The sequence below is a fragment of the Bicyclus anynana genome, chromosome 4 (assembly GCF_947172395.1).
Source record: "Bicyclus anynana chromosome 4, ilBicAnyn1.1, whole genome shotgun sequence".
Taxonomy (NCBI): Eukaryota; Metazoa; Arthropoda; class Insecta; order Lepidoptera; family Nymphalidae; genus Bicyclus; species Bicyclus anynana.
Genome location: NC_069086.1, coordinates 44,563 through 65,502, shown reverse-complemented (window position 1 = coordinate 65,502; position 20,940 = coordinate 44,563). Strand labels below are relative to the sequence as shown.

General features: G+C 35.9%; 1 protein-coding gene across 1 annotated transcript; it reads left to right on the top strand.

Moving 5' to 3' along the window:
- The first annotated feature begins 9,923 nt into the window (after positions 1-9,923).
- LOC128198056 (uncharacterized) lies at positions 9,924-15,860 on the top strand. The gene is made up of 3 exons (XM_052881219.1): positions 9,924-10,163; positions 10,460-10,655; positions 11,742-15,860. Exons 2-3 carry the CDS (start codon positions 10,502-10,504, stop codon positions 14,711-14,713), a joined length of 3,126 nt encoding a protein of 1,041 aa, XP_052737179.1. The 5' UTR covers positions 9,924-10,163; positions 10,460-10,501; the 3' UTR covers positions 14,714-15,860.
- The last annotated feature ends 5,080 nt before the right edge of the window (positions 15,861-20,940 follow it).

The following is a 20,940-nucleotide window of genomic DNA, read 5'->3' as shown; positions in this document are numbered from 1 at the left end:
AAATTCGAGAGGTATTCTTGAGACCAGCGACGCCAAAAGCCTTGCAACATTCTTTGAATAAATTGCCATCTCGTTAAAGAGCTTACGTTTGAGGTTAAATAATTATCCATCTCCGGTACAGCTACCAGAGGTTCTCCAATTAGAAAATGTCCTGGCGTTAATGGAAGTGGGTCATGAGGATCTAAACTCTCTACACAAATCGGTCGGGAGTTGAGGCACGCCTCCACTTGAACAAGCAGAGTGCACATTTCTTCGAAAGTTAAAGTAGCCTCTCCTATCACTCGCTTCAAGTGGAACTTAGTGGATTTTATACCAGCTTCCCATAAGCCTCCGAAATTTGGGGCATGAGGTGGTATGAAATGCCACTCTGTTCCTTTCGTTGCTAAGTATTCAGCAGCTTCTTTCTCAATAAGGTTCAGATGCTGAAGCTCTCTAGCAGCTCCCAAAAATGTAGAGCCATTATCGCTCCATAATTTAGCGCAAAAACCACGCCTACTCACAAATCTCCTAAATGCGGCTAAAAAGGCTTGAGTTGTCATATCACTCACCATTTCTAAGTGAATGGCTCTCGTGGCCATACATACAAACAAACATATATAGCCTTTGTATGAACGATGGCCACGTCCTTTGGTTGTCCTCACGTTTATGGGCCCTGCATAGTCAACTCCACTATTGGAAAATGCTCTAGCAGGAGTGCATCGTACAGAGGGTAGAGATCCCATAAATTGATTTTGCACTTTAGCTTTTTGTCGTACACATGTTATACATTTATGCACATGTTGCTTGATAAGGTTTTTACCACCTATTATCCAATACCCTGCTCTTAGATAGTTTGTCATCATTTGGACTCCTCCGTGCAAAGTGTTATGATGTGCATCCGATATCAACAACTTTGTGAAATGGGAGGAATGAGGTAGTATGATGGGGTGTTTGGTCTGCTCAGACAATTCAGATTTATGCAATCTTCCACTCACCCTCATTACTTCATTATTATCAAGGTAAGGACATAACGATTTTAACTTACTATGTTTTAATTGTAAACAACCTTTGCTCTTTATTTGTAGATATTCTTCATTGAATTCTTCCTTTTGTGCTTTCTTTATACAACAAATTCTTGCTTCATCTATTTCTTTCTTAGACAAATAAGTTGACCTTCTGGATTCTTTGTTTAAAAATCGTCTACAGTAAGCTACTACCCTTAGGAGTCTTTGTAACGATGAAAATCTTTGAAATAGTGTGTCCTCTGAAAAAGTATTGACGTGTGACCTAATCGCTTCTTCTTCTAAAGTAACCTGTGTAACCGTCGGCCTTTTATAAGATAGACAATGATCTCGGAGGAAATTTGGGCCGTCGAACCAAAGTGCTTGCATGGCAAGTAATCGTGGTTGGATACCTCGTGAAGCACAATCAGCTGGATTGTCTTTTGAAGATACGTGAAACCACTGGGCGGATTCTAACGTAGTCAGGATCTCTGAGACCCTATTAGCCACAAATGTCTTCCATCGACTAGGATGACTATTTAGCCAAGCAAGAACGACAGTGGAATCAGTCCATGCCCTGATATGGTCTTTTTGGACGCCCAGCACTGACGCTATCTCAACTAGAAGTCTAGCTAGAAGCACTGCGCCGCAAAGCTCTAGGCGCGGAATACTAATTTGCTTGACAGGAGAAACTCTTGTTTTAGCTGCTAACAATGAAATATGAACCTTTCCAGCTCTATCTATTATTCTCGAATAAACCACCGCTGCGTATGCGAGTTGAGAAGCATCGCAGAATCCGTGCAATTCAATTTTGACATTTGTCGTCGGGGTGCCCAGCCATCGGGGAACGTGTACAGCAGTAAGTTGTTCTAGCTCCTTGCGGTAAGTAAACCATTCACTTTGTAGTTCTTCGGAAATTGGTTCATCCCAACTAACACCTGCTAACCATAGCTTTTGAATAAACATTTTTGCTACTACTATCGTAGGTGCTATCCATCCTAACGGATCATATAAACGTGCTATAACTGATAATATGGATCTTTTTGTTTCAGTTCCAGCCGTCATCTTCGGCAGATTTACTAAGTAAGTAAACTGATCTTCACTTCGGTTCCAGGTAAGTCCTAAAACCTTTGTAGTATTTTCTTTTATTTCTATTTCTCTTTTGTCCTCGATCTCTTCTTTGTCCTTTATCCTTTTATCATTTAGATAAGTGTTGTCCTGTAGATAATGTTTGTTCGGTTTGTCCTTATTGTCCTGTTTGTCCATTTCGCCCTGGTTGACCTCTTTGTCCAATTTGACCTCGTTATTCTGTATGTTTTGCCTTCGCATGTACTTTACTTCTTCACTCTTCAGTATTTTAGTTAACAACTTTTTATTATTGCTATTCCATTTTTGTAGTTCAAAACCTCCCTCAGATAATAAAACTGTCATTTGTTTATAAACTTCTAATCCTTCCTCTACGCTAGAGCATCCAGTCATCAAGTCATCCATATAGAACGAGTTCGCTACTCTGGATGAAGCTAGAGGATACTTCTCACCGTTGTCCATGCTCACTTGATTTAAGGCTTTAACCGCTAAGTAAGGAGCGGAAGCGGTTCCAAACGTTACGGTCAGCAACTCATAATCTTGTATGTCAGTTTCAGGACTTTCACGCCATACTATACGTTGAAACCTTGTGTCTTCATCTGCTATTTTGACCTGCCTATACATTTTGACAATGTCGGCTACCAACACGATAGGTTGAACTCTCCATCTTAACACGATATGACGTAAATCGGGTTGCAGTTTCGGCCCTACCATAAGTGTATCATTCAGAGATACTCCGAGTTTATTTTTACTCGAAGCATTGAAAACTACCCTCACCTTCGTTGTAGTTTTGTCGTCCCTCACAACAGCGTGATGTGGTAAGTAGACCGCTTCATTGACCGCATCATGTTTATATTTCTCCACTGCTCTCATATGGCCTAGTTGTAAATATTCGTTTATTACATCAGTGTATTTATTTTTCATTTCAGAATTCTTAGATAACCTTCTTTCTAAAGCTTTAAGTTTTGCTATTGCTATTTGTCTCGAATCACCTCCTACGCAATTTGGTTTAGTGTCTCGAAAGGGCAATTTAACTATGTATCTACCTTCATTTGTCCTCTTTGTTGTGTTTAAGAATATTTCTTCGCATTTTTGTTCCTCTTCTGTGAGCATAGTTTTTGTACTATAATTATCTTCTAATTCCCAAAATCTTTTCAATATATCAGTTTCTGTGACCTGTGCGTGTAAGACTGATATATCTTCTGAACTTTTGTCGTAGTCTTGTTTTTGAGATGTATTCACAGTGCCCGACAGAATCCAGCCTAAACTAGTATTTTGTGCCAAAAGAGTGCCTGTTGGATCCTTTTTGACCCCATTCCGCAAAATTTGACTATAAACATTTGCTCCCAATAACAGATCAATTTTATTAGGTGTGTTAAACTGCGGGTCAGCTAAACTGAAATTCTGAAGTTCTATCCAGTTTATTTTCTTTATCCCTTTTTCAGGCAAATAACTCGTGAGGTTTTTTAACACATACGCCATTACCTCAATTTTACGACCGTCATTGAATCGTGATTGGAATTTTATATTAACTAGATGACTGGCGCGAATAGCTCTATCTCCTCCAAGCCCCGTTATTGTTCCGCTTATGGCAGTCTTCTTTAGATGTAACAGTTGCACTGCTGCTTCTGTAATAAAACAGGCTTGTGACCCTTGATCTAGTAGTGCCCTAAGAATTTGATCTCCCCCAGTTTCTGACTCGGTTCTTACTAATGCTGTTGCAAGTAAAACCTGTCCGCCACTAGAGATCCTTTGAGTTGATAGGCAAGAAACTATTGGTTTAGCACTAGCTGAAGTACTAGCACCCTCAACAGGTTCTCTTGCCATTGAACTGGTAGCTCTACCCTGTCTCTCGCTTTCTGGATGTAGAAGTGAATGGTGTCGTTTTCCGCAATTGTCGATTCTGCAAGTTCCAGGCTTTCTGCACTCATAAACTCGATGGTTACTGCCCAAGCAATTAAAACAGATGGAATTATTTGCTACAAAATCGCGTCGTTTTGCTACATCTTCACTTACAAATTTTTTACAAAAACATAACTTATGACTCTCTGAGCAAAATTCACAATGCAGTTTACCTGTTTGTATATTCGTTGCAACAAAAGTCTGTGATCTGGAGCTGTTACCACTGGTCCGCTGTACTGAAGCTTTTCTCGACTCTACAAATTCTAGTGCACGAAAGCGATTTTCAATAAAACATTTGAATTGGTCTAGAGTTGGCAAATTATTCAAATCTACTGAGCTCGAAATATGTAGCTCCCACTGCTTTCGAGTCTCTGGATCTAATTTAAAACTGACTATATGAATGATAATGATATCCCATGTGCTCACATCAATATCTATATTTTTTAAGGCATTTAAACACTCTATGGTGGTATCTATTAATACTTTTAGACCCGACGCTGATTCCAAATTTATATGTTTAATACCAAATAATCGTTTTAAAATATTGTTTGCCAAGAATTTCCTATTATTATATCGTTGCTCTAATAGTGACCAACATTGGCCATAATTTGCTCCCGTAATCGGAGTGTGCCGAATTAGTTGTTCAGCCTCATCCGTTAAGTGAGACTTTAAATAGTGTAGCTTTTGCACACTATCTAAAGTCTCGTTATTGTGAATTAGGGCTAAAAATAGATCTCTAAATGTGGTCCATTCCGAATATTTACCAGAGAATGTGGGAATGGTAATTTTTGGGAGTTTTACCCATGAATTTTGTCGTTGACCTGATACAATAGTTTTTTCAGTATTTGATTGCTCTTTAGAATTTTGATTTAATAGTTTTTTTATTAATGATTTATATTGCAAAAAAATATCTTCAGTGGATTCATACATTTCATTTTTAACATATTGTGTACCAGATAAAATATCTGGTTCTGATATTTCGTACAATTTTGTATTATTGGACCGAAAAGAAAACCAATCACGCTTTTCTTAAAATTAGAATATCCTCTTTTAATTAAATTATGCAACTCAAATTGTACATTTAATAGACCTTCCATGACTGAACTAATAAATCAATAAATTATGGAAAGTATTTAAATGCTAAATTATAAATGAAGCTAAACCGAAAAATACTATAAAAATGTTCTCAAACTAAATTACTATATAAATATACACAATAACAATAAATATTACAACTGTTTACTATTAACCAAAATAATTCTATGTTCTAATTTCAAATAAGTTACAAGTCTTTGCTACCAAAAGTTAATATTTTCTTAAAATTTTAACAAGTGTTTTACACTTAATTAACTCTGGCGGAAATCGGGCATAGGTTCCCCGTTCCCTCGTTTTTAATGAACTTATTCTAAGTCTTAATTAACATGCAATTAAATCTAAGTTACTTAAACAAATTACTGATCTTCCAAAGTCTATTTTCGTTGATGAAATTTTAAAGTTATTTTCACTAAAGAAATAAGGTTCAATTTACTTTAAATAATAATATTTAAATTTGAAACGTCACTTTTGACACTTGACACTTTCACTCACGTGTCACATTGACAGCTGTCAATGTGATTTGAACTCCTGTCCTTTGTTGATCTGTGGTTGATGTCCTCTGCTGTCACTTGTCACCGCGCTGTCACTTGTCACCAGATCGCTTCTCTGCCGGCGCCTTCCGTCGATGCTACGTACTCGGTTTCTGCAGCAATCCACTGCGAGTACGGCGGGTGGTCTCCAGTGACCACTTGTCCTCAAAAAATGTCCTCGGTTCCAGATATCCGGCTCTCGTAGGAACAATGTATGGGCCGAAGCACCCAAACCCACCGTGCACTGTTGAACTGGGGCCGCGGGTCACACCAAATGAAACTACGGCTTGATCTCGATGGGTGTTGGGTTTATTTAAACAAGCAATGTAGGTACCAATAACTGAGAACACCAACAACTTGGAAAAGCAATGGCTTGCCTCATATACTCTAGAATGAACCAAGCCATAGCGCGATCTAAAGCGTGAGTGGCGCCATCTAGTGCCACTGCACGTAAACATGATTGATTTTTCATTTAAAAACATTTTAAATTCTTTTGAATTAATTCCAGGATATTGGTCACTAAGCACCATCCTTATTTCACTACAATTAGGTACCTTGTTGACAAGTTTTATAAAGTCATTTGCACTCTGTGTCTTTGAGGTTACTATATAACCATATCGAGTGAAATGGTCGACTAAAAGGTGTAAATATCTTTTCGTTGAACGAGTCCCACCAAATCCTCCAATCGTATCTATCGAGACAATTTCAAATGGTTTTGTGGGAGGGCCTAAGCATGACATTAAACCATATTCAGCTTGTCCTCTTGTCTTATTCTTAATACATATTTCACACTTTTTACATAAAGCAGTAATATTTCTAGTTAAATTCTTTGCCGTATAAAACTTTCCTATTTTATTTTGCATTCGTTTTATACCTATATGACACATATTGTCATGTATTAATTTCATAAACTTTATACTGAATTCTTCTGACAGTAGTATTTTTTCTTGGTTTTTTATTCGTTTATAATATATATTATTTTTATATGTTAAATTATTCTTATATTTTTGAATATTCTCATTTTTCTCTTGATCTGTTAATATATCACTCAAAGATATTAAGTTTATTATTTTTAATTGTTCATGTATATCTTTATTCGCTTCTAATACAGGGTTTCTGCTCAAACAATCTGCCTCTAAGTTTTCTTTTCCTGGTGCATATTTTATTTCAAAGTCATATTGTGATAAATAATAGGATAATTCTCTTAGCTCTTCATCTGTTCTTGATTTTATATTTAAGTTTTCCAATGGTTTGTGGTCGGAATACACTCTGAAATGTTTGCCTATCAACCAGTACTGCCAGTATCTTATTGCTTCTTTAATAGCTAAGCATTCTAAGTATATAGCTTTCTTTTTCTTTTGGCATTCATTTAATTTTTTCGAGAAATATGCTACAGGTTTTTCTTTACCGTTTAACTGGATCTGCTTCAACACAGCTCCAATGCCTTGTAATGATGCATCCGTGTATATGTTTATTGGCAAGTCTTGATCAAAAATTTCCAAAATTGGTTGTGAGCATAGTAGTTGTTTTATCTTCTCAAAGGATTCTTGACATTCTATTGACCAAATGAACTTTTGATTTTTCCTTAGTAGATTATGTAGAGGCTCTAAAATTACTGAACCATTAGGTATGTACTCATGGTAGAAATTTATTTTCCCTAGAAGTTGTCTAATATTTTTCTGATTCTTTGGTGTTGGGAAATCCCTAATTGAAACAAGATTGTCTCTTACTGGTCTTACTGTGTTATCTTGTATTATATGTCCAAGATACTTTACTGAATTTGTTGCAAATCGACATTTTGTAAACTTAAGCCGAAAACCTTCCTTTTGTATTGCTTCTAAAAGCTGTGATAAGTGATTTATGTGGTCTTCATATGATTTTGAAAATAACAAAATATCGTCAATGAAATTTACTGCAAAATCTGTTAATTTGTGTTTTCTAAGTATGTTGCTCAATATTCTTTGGAATATGGCTGGAGAAGTTTTCAAACCGAACGGTAAGCATGTCCATTGGTAATGACCTTCATTAGTAACAAATGCAACTTTCTTTCTATCCTCAATTCGCAAGGGAATAGACCAAAATGCTGAGTTTATATCCAAAGTTGAGAAGTACTTACAATTTCTGGTTTTTGTTACTAAGTCCTCAATCAAAGGAAATGGTTGAGCTTGCGGTATCACCACTTTATTTAACTCTCTGAAATCAATACACAATCTAGTTTTTTTGTTGTCTTCTTTTTTGAAAGCTAAGGTTACTGGTGCTGCAAATGGACTGTATGATTCTTCTATAAGATTTCTTTCAAGCAATTGTCTTACTTGATTTTCTATCTCTAACCTGTCTTGTATTGAACATCTGTACGGTCTTTTACTAAAGTATTTGTCCACAAGTAGATCAATGCGTGCTTCATAATCTTTTACTGTGCCAATATCATACTTATCCTTTGCAAAGCATGATTTATATTTATCAATCAGTTTATTTATTTCTGATTTTTGTTGACTATTTAAATGACTCAAATCCATTGTAAATTCTTGTTCTTTGATATGTTCATTGAAGTTCACTGTATTGAATTCCTTTTTATATCCATTTTCATTACTATTGTTTACTAAGCATGGTTCGTCAATTGTAGAATTGTCTTTAGATTTCTGTTTGATTTCCAAATTTTCATTCTGGATTAAATTAAACTCTTTTATAATATCAAGTCCAATAAGAAAATCATATTTGAAGTCTTTTCCATCTACAATATAAACCTCAATTTTTTTCTCTTTATTGAATATTTTAATCTTGATTGTTGTTGAACCTTTTGTCTTTTTAACACCATTAATTGTTATTAGGTTTGTATTATTGTATTTTCTTTTTTTCTTCGTTATTCTCAATAATTCAGAATTTATTAATGAAACATTAGAGCCAGAATCATATATGCCCAATATGTCTAGTTTATCCTCTAATGTTAGTTTCACTTTAATTAATGGTGTTAATAATCGTTTTTTGGCTCATTATCATTTAATTCAACATCTAATATGTTGTTATTTACATTCTTACTATAGTGTCTCCTGTTCTCGTGGATATCAGTTTGTTGTTTAAACCAGCATTTTTCTTCTAAGTGGAAACGGGTACCTTTATTAAGCTTTTCACATAATTTACAAGGCTTAATTTTATCACTCTTTACTTTATTTTCTAAAATATTTCTCTTGAATTTATTGTAATTGTTTTTATTGACTGTTTGTTCATGTTTACCAATTTCATTGAAAAGATTTGCAGTGGATGTTATAGATTCCCTGTTCATTTTGAACATTATATTATCCGGTAGACCCATAACAATAAGATTAATCAATGTCTGTGTGTCAATTTCTTTATTTATTTCTAGTAATAATCTTTCTTTTTTTGTGGCATAATCCAGTAACGAACCTCCTTGAAACTTAAATGTAAATGCATATTTAATTTGTGACCAACCCGGGTTACCATATGTTTCACAGAAATTAGTTTTCCATGTATCCCATCCTGCGTTTATTGAAAATTTTATTAACATACTAGTATACCAATCCAGACACCTACATTCAAGTAAATGCTTTAAAGTCTCGATTTTTTCTGCATCCTTTATTATATCAAAACGTAAACATTCACTCTCAAATTCACCGATCCATTGGTTAACATTTGATGTTTTTCCTGAAAACTTCTCGAGTAAAAATCTTTCTGCTAATTTTCCTAAATTTTTATTTTCATTACCTATCTCTGTATTATTATCTGAAAGCTTCGATTCTTGTGTAATTTCGTTTAAATACTGATCCCCAAATTGTACATTATCACCATCATCCAGGTAAATTGTTCTCAAGTCTTGGGTTAAGGGGATCCATATTTTCCTTGACTGATGTCTCTTTTTTAGAGAATTCTTGATTTTGGTGAAAATATCTGTTGTAGTTATAGCAGTGTGCTTGCTCGCAGGTTTCAAATCGTCGGGAATGTCAAATACATGTCCATCAGGTGTTTCGATTGAAGTTATGCAAATTATATTAGATTTGCTATCCGATGCTGCTAATACTGCAAACGTGAATCGTAACTTTTCCATTTTTCGTCTTCAATAATGTCGTTTTATAAGACGATAGTATTATATTAGACAAATGAAACTATGTGTTGCTCTGAAAACAGAATTATTTATTCCTTAGTATTATTACAATGATTAGACTAATACGCAATATTTATGAACACATTAACTCACCTGAAAACAGAAAAACGACTGTCTACGACCGAAACGCCTGTTTTAAATAATGGAGCAATCACGCAGTTGCACGTCAGCGTAAAGTCTCTGGACAAGGTTTATTAGTTTTTTTTGCAAGTCATAAATTGATAGTTTTATTCTGGCCTATTAACTGGGCACGATTAGACGCGTCTCTGTTTGTTACTTATATGTAATTACCACCAATAAAGTTAAGTTCAAGATACCGGATTTTAGTTGGCCATCTCGTCCTATACATGGTCAGCTTCGGACGGATTTATTTGTTTGCATCCAGAAGGAAATGGAATAAAGAAAATACATAGTGGAGTGAGATGTGCCCGTGCGTACTTGGAATTTGAACTGGTTGTATTCTTTGTTTAACATTTTATTAGGTTGTTAGCGAATTATTAAAGTTTTATAGTATTCAAATTATATGTCTTATTGTTTCTTATATTGTTATAGAATCATATTACAAGTAATAAAAGTAGTTTGAACAGTAAAGTAGTATACATTATTTGTACTTTTTTGTTTGAATAGTAAAGTAGTACAAGTACTTAGTGCAGTAGATTTAATTCGTATTGTGTACCTACTGTAATTTGATAAGTATTGCAACATAGGTTTTGTATTAGGTATTTTTAATGTTTTAATTGTGTTTACAGAAACTAAATACCTGATAGGTTTATCACTCACCGTCTTCCAAAATGACCGAAAATAATAAGGAATTTGCTGAGTTAACTAAAAAGAGAAGTAGCTTTAAAGGTAGAATTACCATATTCTCCGGGTTTGTGCAGTTACTTGAGAATAAAACAACACAGTTGTCGTCCAAGGAAGCGAATGAGTTGGAATTGAGAATCGGTAAGCTGGAATTATTGTACGCCCAATTTGATGAGACTCAAACTCGATTAGAGTGTATTGCGGACAACATGGATTCGCAATTACTTGAAAGAGACGAGTTTGAATCTCGTTATTATAGTATACTCAGCAAAGCACAAGACATTTATTCTAATTATAAGAGGTCACAAGTGCCGCTTCCGAGTGAATGTAGTCTACGGACTGGTAACAGACCGCCAGTTAAGTTACCTACTATACAGCTACCTACGTTTAGTGGTACATATAATAGTTGGCTCGAGTTTCGTGACACCTTTACTAGCCTCATCCACAATAACGAGTCTATAGACGAAGTGAACAAATTTCACTACCTGCGTACGTCGTTAGAGGGGTCCGCTGCTGTGGTCGTTCAGTCCATGGAGTGTACATCTAATAACTATCAAGTAGCTTGGAACCTCTTGTGTGACCGGTTCGACAATAAACGATTGTTAATACAAAATCATGTTTCGGCTCTTTTTAACATCGACCCGGTCACACGCGAGTCCGCGGCAACCTTAAAAAATATATTGGACCATCTGAATAAAAACCTTCGTGCTCTTGGTTCATTAGGTGAGCCTGTCCAACAATGGGATACTCTTCTCATTCACATGGTCACTATTAAATTAGACAGTAAAACGTACCGTGAATGGGAAGAGTACAAAGGTCGTTTGGATCAGGAACACAAAATTGAGCTACGACACTTTTTTGACTTTATGAAGTTACGTATAAATGTACTTGAGACAATTGAATTTTCACGTCATACGCAACAACCATCTAAACAACCCAAACTAAAAACATTTGTTTCCACGAATAATGGTAATCATATTAATAGTAATTTTATAGTTAATAGTAAACCCACAGATTCGACAGATTCGTGTCCAAAGTGCAGTGGCGATCACAAACTAAATAGTTGCTCTCAATTTTTAGCTTTAAGTAACGAAGCGCGTTTGCGACTATTACCTACATTAAAGGTCTGTTTTGTTTGTCTTAGTCGCTCTCACTTTGCCAATCGGTGCAAAAAGCCAGGTTGCAAATTTTGTAAACGGAGACATTCCTTTTTGGTCTGTGTTGCAGACAAACTGAAACCTGCTGTGCCTGCTGAGCGCGTTGACAGTAATAACATCAGCGCGACTCCGTCCGCCGGCAATCCAATTAACAATTTAACATTATCGGCGAGCGTGTCTTCCGCGAGTCAAGTAGGAACTAGACGCCGCGGAGACGTTTTATTATCGACTGCGCTAGTTAAATTGTACGACTCGAACAATCGCGAACATATCGGTCGCGCTGTTTTGGATTCCGGTAGCACATCATGTTTGTTATCAGACAAAATGTTTCGTTTGTTAAATTTGCCTTACGATCACATCGATCGACGTGTGCTAGGTATAAATAATGTCACATCGCGAATAAATAAAATGTGTCACCTACACATGAAGTCATTAAATGAACAATTTTCAATTAATTTAAACTGTTTCATTTTGCCGTCTTTAACAGATAATGTACCTTGTCGGCCTCTCGACGTGTCAAGTCTTAATATACCTACTGACGTTTGTTTAGCGGATCCTCATTTTCATTCGCCGTCGTCAGTCGACTTGATCATAGGTGCTGATGTTTTTTGGGACATTCTAGGATCGCAAAGAATTAATTTAGGTAGGGATCAACCTACACTTTGTGAGACTAAGCTAGGTTGGATAGTATCTGGCCCAATGAAGTTATTACCGTTATCGGCATCTAACCCCATTCGGTGTAATTTTGTAAACACCGACTCGACTAGTGATATGTCGAATGATAATATTCAAAATCAACTAGCTCGTTTTTGGACTTTAGAAGAAGTAAATAATTTAAATAACCGTTCTATTCTCTCATCAGAGCAAAAGTTATGTGAGGAACACTTTACAAAATATACCTCGCGCTTATCGGATGGTCGCTTTCAGGTAAGAATACCGTTAAAACATGATTCTACTGTTTTAAGCGATACTTTATTTCGAGCTAAGCAGTGTTTTATTTCTCTGGAACGTAAACTTCTTAAAGAACCGAAACTTTGTAAGATGTACCGCGAATTTATGTCGGAATATCAGTCACTAGGGCATATGTCTGAATGTGAGTTAGTATCGGAATGCAATGCTAACTTTATACCGCATCATGGCATTTTACGTGGATCTAAATTGAGGGTGGTATTTAATGCAAGCTTTTCAAGCAAAACTAACAATGCAACTTTTAACAGTATTCAAATGGTGGGTCCAACGGTACAGGATGATCTGTTATCCATTCTATTAAGATTTAGGCAGCACAAGTACATCATTATAGCTGACGTAGAAAAGATGTACCGTCAGATACTTGTGCATCCTAGTGATAGGCATTTACAGCGAATTATTTGGCGCGATGATCCTGCCGAACCGCTTAAGGCGTTTGAGCTTAATACCGTAACGTACGGTACTGCTAGCGCACCATTTCTCGCTACTAGATGTCTTAAGCAGTTAGGACTTGAATGCGATGACAAACGGATTGCTGAGGTCATTCTGCACGATTTTTATGTCGATGACTTACTGACAGGCGGAGACGACCTAAGCACCGTGCTTGAAATACGTAATAAAGTCTCAGCCACACTCGCTTCAGCTCAGTTACCACTTAGAAAGTGGAAATCTAATGATCCACAATTAGTATCAGAGTTCACTAAGTCCTCGCATGATCTGAACATAGGCGGTATTGAACCAAGTAAAACCTTAGGTTTAGGTTGGTATCCGGAATCGGATCAGCTTTATTTTCCGATTAGTGCATCAAAGTTTGAAGGAAACTCCAAACGCGAAATTCTTTCTGTAGTTTCCCAGATATTCGATCCGTTAGGACTAGCCTCCCCGGTTATTATAAAATTTAAAATGTTGTTACAAAGTTTATGGTTACAGAATTTATCGTGGGATGATTCTTTACCTTCGACAGTCCATAAAAATTGGTTGGATATCAGTAAAAACTTAAATGTTTTAAATAATTTACGCGTACCGCGCTGCGTGTTAGTACAATCTTTCGTGCAATTAGAATTTCATATTTTCTCTGACGCTTCCGAACAAGCATATGGTGCCTGTTTTTACGTTCGTAGCGTAGATAGTCACGGAAAGATTTTAGTCCGCTTATTATGCGCTAAGAGTAGGGTAGCGCCCATAAAAGCCACCACTATTCCTAGGCTTGAATTATGTGGTGCTCAGGTCGCTGCCAAACTTTATGAAAAGGTTACTAGCTCGTTAAGAGTTCAGGCTACACGGACTGTAATCTGGACTGATTCCACAATCGTATTAGGCTGGTTGAAGATGTTACCGTGTAAATTAAACACATTTGTTCGCAATCGTGTTGGTGACATCTTAGATAGAACCAGTAATTGTACGTGGCGACACGTTTCCTCCGAGGATAACCCAGCGGATTATGTATCACGCGGAGTAAGCGTTGGCGCTCTCGAATCTCTTGATATGTGGTGGTCAGGCCCAAGCTTTTTGAAGGAACCGGAAACCCGGTGGCCTTCCACAGTAATAAATTCCGAATCGCTACCTGAAACGCGTACGGAAATATCGTGTTTAGCAAAATCTGATACTTCTTCAGATATCATTAATCTCATAAATTTTGACCGCTTTTCTAAATTTAATAGGCTCAAGCGTACCGTAGCTTATATGTTACGATTTATTGAAGCATGTAAGGGTAGGCGTTCAAAAACCGACTTCCTAACCGACTCCGAATTGAGTAAGTCATTGCGCGTAATTGTTAGCATGGTTCAAAGGGAATCGTTTCCTGAATATGAGACGTTAATACAAAAGAAATCTTTACCTAAAAAGAGTGCATTAATTAAATTCAACGCATTTTTAGATGAAAACAATTTGCTTAGGGTCGGAGGTCGTTTAGGAAATTCTGAATTTTCGTATGATAAAAAGTATCCTTTAATATTACAGTCCACACATCGATTTACAAAATTATTATTTGAATATGAACATACGAAGCTCATGCATGCCGGGCCTCAACTATTGTTAGCTTCAATTAGGGAAGTCTATTGGCCTATTGGTGGTTGAAATTTAGCAAAGGCAATTTATCGCCGCTGCATTAAATGCACTCGAATGAAGGGAAAGGTTGTAGCTCCTATTATGGGCAATCTACCGCAACAGCGCCTCACGCCCGGGGGTTTCCCCTTTGAATCCGTCGGCATTGACTACGCGGGCCCAATTTCGTCAGCTAGTCGTCAGGGACGTGGATGTCGTATCGTAAAGGTGTATATTGCGATTTTTATATGTCTCACTACTAAAGCCATTCATTTAGAATTAGTAAGTGACTTAACGAGCAACAGTTACATATCAACCATCAAAAAGTTCATTTCGCGCCGCGGAAAACCGCGCCATCTGTCCTCAGATAATGGAAAGTCATTTATTGGAGCGTACAATGATCTAGCACGATTCTTACAGGATAACTCTAGCTCCTTATCTAGCGATTTCGCAAATGAAGAAATTGATTTCCATTTTATTCCTGCTTATTCGCCTCATTTTGGTGGTATTTGGGAGGCGGGAGTGAAATCTGTTAAGTTCCATTTATATAGAGTGCTAGGAAATTGTAATTTTACCTTTGACGAGTTGTATACTGTTTTAACCCAAATAGAAGCGATATTAAATTCTCGGCCACTCACTCCACTTTCGTCGGATCCTGATGATTTCACGGCATTAACTCCTGGACACTTTTTAATTGGACGACCCCTCACTGGACTTCCAGTCAAGGATTACCAAGAGATCAAAACCAATCATCTCAGCCGCTATCATCGAATTGAGCAACTTCGACAGCATTTTTGGGCACGGTGGACCAAAGAGTACGTGTCGGAGCTGCAAATCCGTACTAAATGGCAGGTTCCGACTCAGCCAATGCAAATCAACTCATTGGTTCTTTTAAAGGAAGATCATTTACCTCCGTTGAAGTGGAAACTGGGTCGAATAGTAGCATTGTACCCTGGGAGGGATAATGTCGCAAGAGTTGCAGATGTGAAGACATCCACTGGAGTCATAAAGCGATCCTTCAGCAGAATTTGCCCACTGCCCATCAGTGACAGTGTTTGAGTTGGTTGAATGTCAAGACATCAACGCCCGGGGGCATGTCTACGACCGAAACGCCTGTTTTAAATAATGGAGCAATCACGCAGTTGCACGTCAGCGTAAAGTCTCTGGACAAGGTTTATTAGTTTTTTTTGCAAGTCATAAATTGATAGTTTTATTCTGGCCTATTAACTGGGCACGATTAGACGCGTCTCTGTTTGTTACTTATATGTAATTACCACCAATAAAGTTAAGTTCAAGATACCGGATTTTAGTTGGCCATCTCGTCCTATACAACGACATTAAATGTTCCTTATTTGTCTTGGTGTAATTAAATAGTTTCGAAATAAAAAGAAATAACCTCTAACGACCGAAAAACTTTACACTTTTTTCCCTCTTAAAAGTGACAGATGACATTTAACAAATATAATATAGTGTCATCTGTCAATGTCACTGATCACAGACAGTCGATAGACGCGCCAAATTTAAATAGGGTATACCTACACTACATACATGGTATACCCTTACATAGATAAAGAACTTTGATAAAGATTTTTGGGGTACTTCGACTTAGTATCAATATATCTTAGGAAAAATATCGAACTCACCTGAAGCGAAAAGAGTCTTTGAATATGGTTAAGCATTGAAAGTTGCGTATAATCGCGCTCTCAGAACACGCTAGTTTAAATTTCATAATTTTCGACATTTGAGCTACTTCGACTTAGTATCGGAAAAATATCGAACTCACCTGAAGCGAAAAGAGTCTTTGAATATGGTTAAGCATTCAAATTCAAATTCAAAAATTCAAAATTCATTTATTTCAAGTAGACTCAGTTTACAAGCACTTTTGACACGTCAGTTGACTATTTGTAAAGATTCTACCACCGGTTCGGAAGGCAGGTTCTGCTGAGAAGATACCGGCAAGAAACTCAACAGTTGCTCTTTTGAAAAAGTCATACAGTATTACAATTTACATTCGATAACAATTAAATTACAATTTCTTATAGTTTTATTTCCTGTGTGAAGGTGGAAGCTGATCCAATGGCCTCCAAGCACCTTTGTCGTTAAGGAACTCATCAATAGTGTAGTAACCTCGACTAAGTAAATGTTTTTTAACACATTGCTTAAAGTTGTGCATTGGCAAGTCCATCACAGTCTTGGGGATCTTGTTATAGAAGAGTACACCCAAACCCACAAAAGATTTTTTAGCTCTTTGGAGACTAACTTATGCCCGTGTCTAGTAAGACGTGGGTTTAAATCTCCTTTTAGTTTGTACAAATTAATATTTTGTCTTACATAAACTATACTGTTATATATATACTGACAGGCTACTGTCAAAATGCCTATTTCTTTAAACTTTTGACGAAGGGACTCGCGTGATTTTAGTTGATATATTGCTCGAATTGCTCTTTTTTGAAGTACAAATATAGAATGTATATCAGCAGCCTTGCCCCACAACAAAATACCGTAAGACATTACGCTGTGAAAGTACGCAAAATAAACAAGTCTAGCTGTATCAACATCAGTAAACTGTCTTATTTTTCTCACTGCAAAAGCAGCTGAGTTGAGTTTACCTGACAGTTTTTCTATATGAGCACCCCACTGAAGTTTAGAATCCAAGGTCACTCCCAGAAAACTGTGGAATTCTCTATTTCTAGTGTTTCACCATTGATCATTATAGACTTATCTAATTTTATAACATTTGGTAATGAAAACTCAGTACATTTAGTTTTCTTTGCATTTAAAAGTACGTTGTTAACAGTGAACCAATGCGACACATGCGATATGACACGGTTTACATCGTCGGAATTATCTTTACTTCTGTCACTCTTAAAAATTAGGGATGTGTCGTCAGCAAACAGTACTATCTCACAGATGCCGCTAACATGGTGTGGTAAATCGTTTATGTACACTAGGAATAGAAAAGGATCCAGAATTGAACCCTGTGGGACGCCCATTGCGTTAGAAAAACCGTGAGACTTTGAATCATTTATGCATACCTTTTGTGTTCTATCACTAAGATAAGAGGCGATGAGATCAAGTGCAACACTTTTTATGCCATAGTGGCTTAACTTAAGTAAAAGAATGCTTTGGACAACACAATCGAATGCTTTGGACAAATCACAAAATACACCAATAGCATTCTTAGCATTTTCCCATGCATCATATATATGTTTTAAAAGTTTAGCACCTGCATCAGTTGTACTGCGACCTTTAGTAAAACCATACTGTTCAGGGTGAAATAAATTATTTAAATTAAAATGACTTAAAAGTTGGTTTAAAATGATTTTTTCAAAACCTTACTAAGTGTTGGCAGTATTGTAATTGGTCTATAATTATTAACATCAGTTTTGTCACCTGATTTAAAAAGTGGTAACAGTTTGCCATGTTTCATTAGGTTCGGAAAGATACCCAAATCCACGCATTCATTAAAAATAATAGCTAAGTGGGGAGCAATGACATCAATGATGTTAGATATTACTTTCACTGACATGCCCCACATGTCTCCAGTTCTTTTTAATTTTAACAGTTTAAAAGTTTTTTTAATGTCTGATACAGTTATATGATGAAATTCAAAAAGAACGTTGCACTCTTTAACATGGCCTCTTAATATCCTCTGGGCTTCCGTAGCAGAAGAGTCCAGTGATTCTGTTAACAAGATAGGAACATTCTGGAAAAAGTCTTCAAAGGCATTAACAACCTCATTATCGGTGTTTATCTTTTTATCATTGACAATTAATTCAAAACTCATATCACGTGGTCTAATTTTGCCTGATTCTTTATTAATTAAGTTCCAGGTTGTTTGTACCTTGTTTTCAGATTTTATTATTCTATCTTTGATGTGTAATGATTTTGCAAGACATGTTCTAAATATGTTCGCGTTTGATTATACTGTTATTATGTTATTATGTTTCTCCTCGTACAACTCGTACAATCTGTCTCTACTTTTGTAAATGCCTACAGTAGCCCATTCGCTAAGCTTTAATTTTTGAGTAACATTAATACGTTTAAAGTTGAAAATTTTACAAAACTCTTTTTCTATTGTCTTGAACAGTATACCAAATAGGGTGATTATTTTCAAATGAAAGACTTGGAATTTTTGAAGAAATTATGCTTTTAAATCGCTCTAATTTACCTTCAGTTATCGGCCTATACTTGAACCATTGGTTGCTATTGGATTTATTGTTTAAAATAGTTATTATTTGACCACTATGATCAGAGCCTAATTTATTTATTATCATCTTTTTTTCAATCACACAATTGTAAAATATATTATCCAGACATGTTCCTGAAGTAGCCGTTATCCTAGTAGGTTCATTAAAAGCATGAGTCAAATCAAAACATTTGAATAAGTTAAGAAATCTAACAGACTTTGAGTTTTCTGTTAGAATATCAACATTAAAATCGCCACAAATCAGTATTTGTTTATTAGAAGATGTGCACAAACGTCTCATTACATCCTCCATTACCTCTTCAAATTGATCAAAGTCAGGAGGGGGTCGGTACACGCATACTATAACAATTCGTTCCAACTCCACACAAGATCGTTCAACAATGCATTCCACAGAAAGACTAACTATGTCTTTTCTATCCTTGTATTTAAGGTTATTAAGTAAGAGTATTAAAGAGCCACCATGTCCAGCCCTTCTGTAGAATACACTTGACAATGAAAAATTTTTAATATCAAGTACTGATAGTTGTGATTTTGTGAGCCAGTGTTCCGTAATACATAAGATGTGTATATTGAATTTCTCTACAAATAGTTCAACTTCTAATTCCTTGCCGTTGATGCTCTGTATATTTTGGTGTACAATGTTAAAGTTACAGTGCACCTCCGTTGTCATATTTTCTAGTTTAAAGAATTTTTAATTGTAACAGTACTGTTGGATCCCTATATTGGATGCCGATGTTGGATATTGTTGGTAATCCACAATATTGATCAACGTATTTGATTAACCTTGCGGGGTGAGAAATAAGAGTCCTTTTATATTATCACTTTATTAATAATAATAATAAGTCCGGGTGTTCTCACCTTGCTAACGGCGAATACTTGCACAGACATAATCAAGTAGCCAAGATAATCCACCAACAGCTTGCTCTTCAATATGACCTTATCGATTTTGAGATGCCTTACTATAGGTACGACCCAGCGTCAGTTCTTGAAAATAGCAGTGCATTGCTCTACTGGGATCGAACGATTATCACTGACAGGTATATTGTAGCCAATAGACCTGATATAGTGCTAGTCGATCGGTCAGTGCGTCGTGCAATAATTATTGATATTACAGTTCCACATGACGATAATCTGGTTAAAGCCGAAAAGGAAAAAGTATCAAAATACTTGGACCTTGCTCACGAGATTACCGCCATGTGGAATGTTGAGTCAACTATTATTGTTCCGATAGTTGTTTCAGTCAATGGTCTTATAGCGAAAAGCTTCGACCAACACCTTAAGAAGCTTTCGCTTAACTGTTGGATCAAGAGTCGGATACAAAAGGCAGTGATTCTTGAGACGGCGCGTATTGTGAGGAGGTTCCTCACTCTGGAGCCCTGACCACCGGTTGCTTGGGCACTCAAATGTCCCGCAGCGGGAGGGTGAATTTTTTTTATAAATTTTTAATAATGTTTTGTTTTTTATACTTATATTGTTAAAAATTTAAAAAAAAGAAGTAATAAATAAATGAGAGAGAAAGTAAAATAATAATAATAATAATAATTTATTTATTCATAAGAAAGTACAGAAGGTTTACAGAACTTGCTATAGACATACATACTTTCTACCTTGACAGGTGTATGAATATTAAAAATAATATTATACTAACTAATAATTCCATAATTCCAATAATTAAATATTCAATCGGTGAACATGGTTTAAATAAAAAAAAAAAATACAAGTACAATTAGCATAATTTAACGAAGCATTTTTAACATCAAATAAAAATAATTAATATACTATCAGAATCCATTAAACAATGTCAATATAAATGCTATGTCAGGTGTAATGCAACATTAAATCAATCAATGTCATATAATTAAAAAAATGAAGTCAAAAATTAAAAATTAATGTCAGGAATAAAAATTAAAATTGTCAATAATTTATAAGAAAATCATAACTGATTACATTTATTGTTGCATTCAGAATTTGTCATTTAAAAAGTCTTTTACACAGTAATAATTTTTATATAATAATAATTTCAATAAATATTTTTTAAAAGACAAAAATG

Excerpts from the sequence above, each read along its gene's own strand:
- LOC128198056 (XM_052881219.1), top strand. The coding sequence starts at position 10,502 with ATGACCGAAAATAATAAGGAATTTGCTGAGTTAACTAAAAAGAGAAGT. Across the intron at positions 10,656-11,741 it reads TGAGTTGGAATTGAGAATCG|ACAAACTGAAACCTGCTGTG; the intron begins GTAAGCTGGAAT and ends TCTGTGTTGCAG.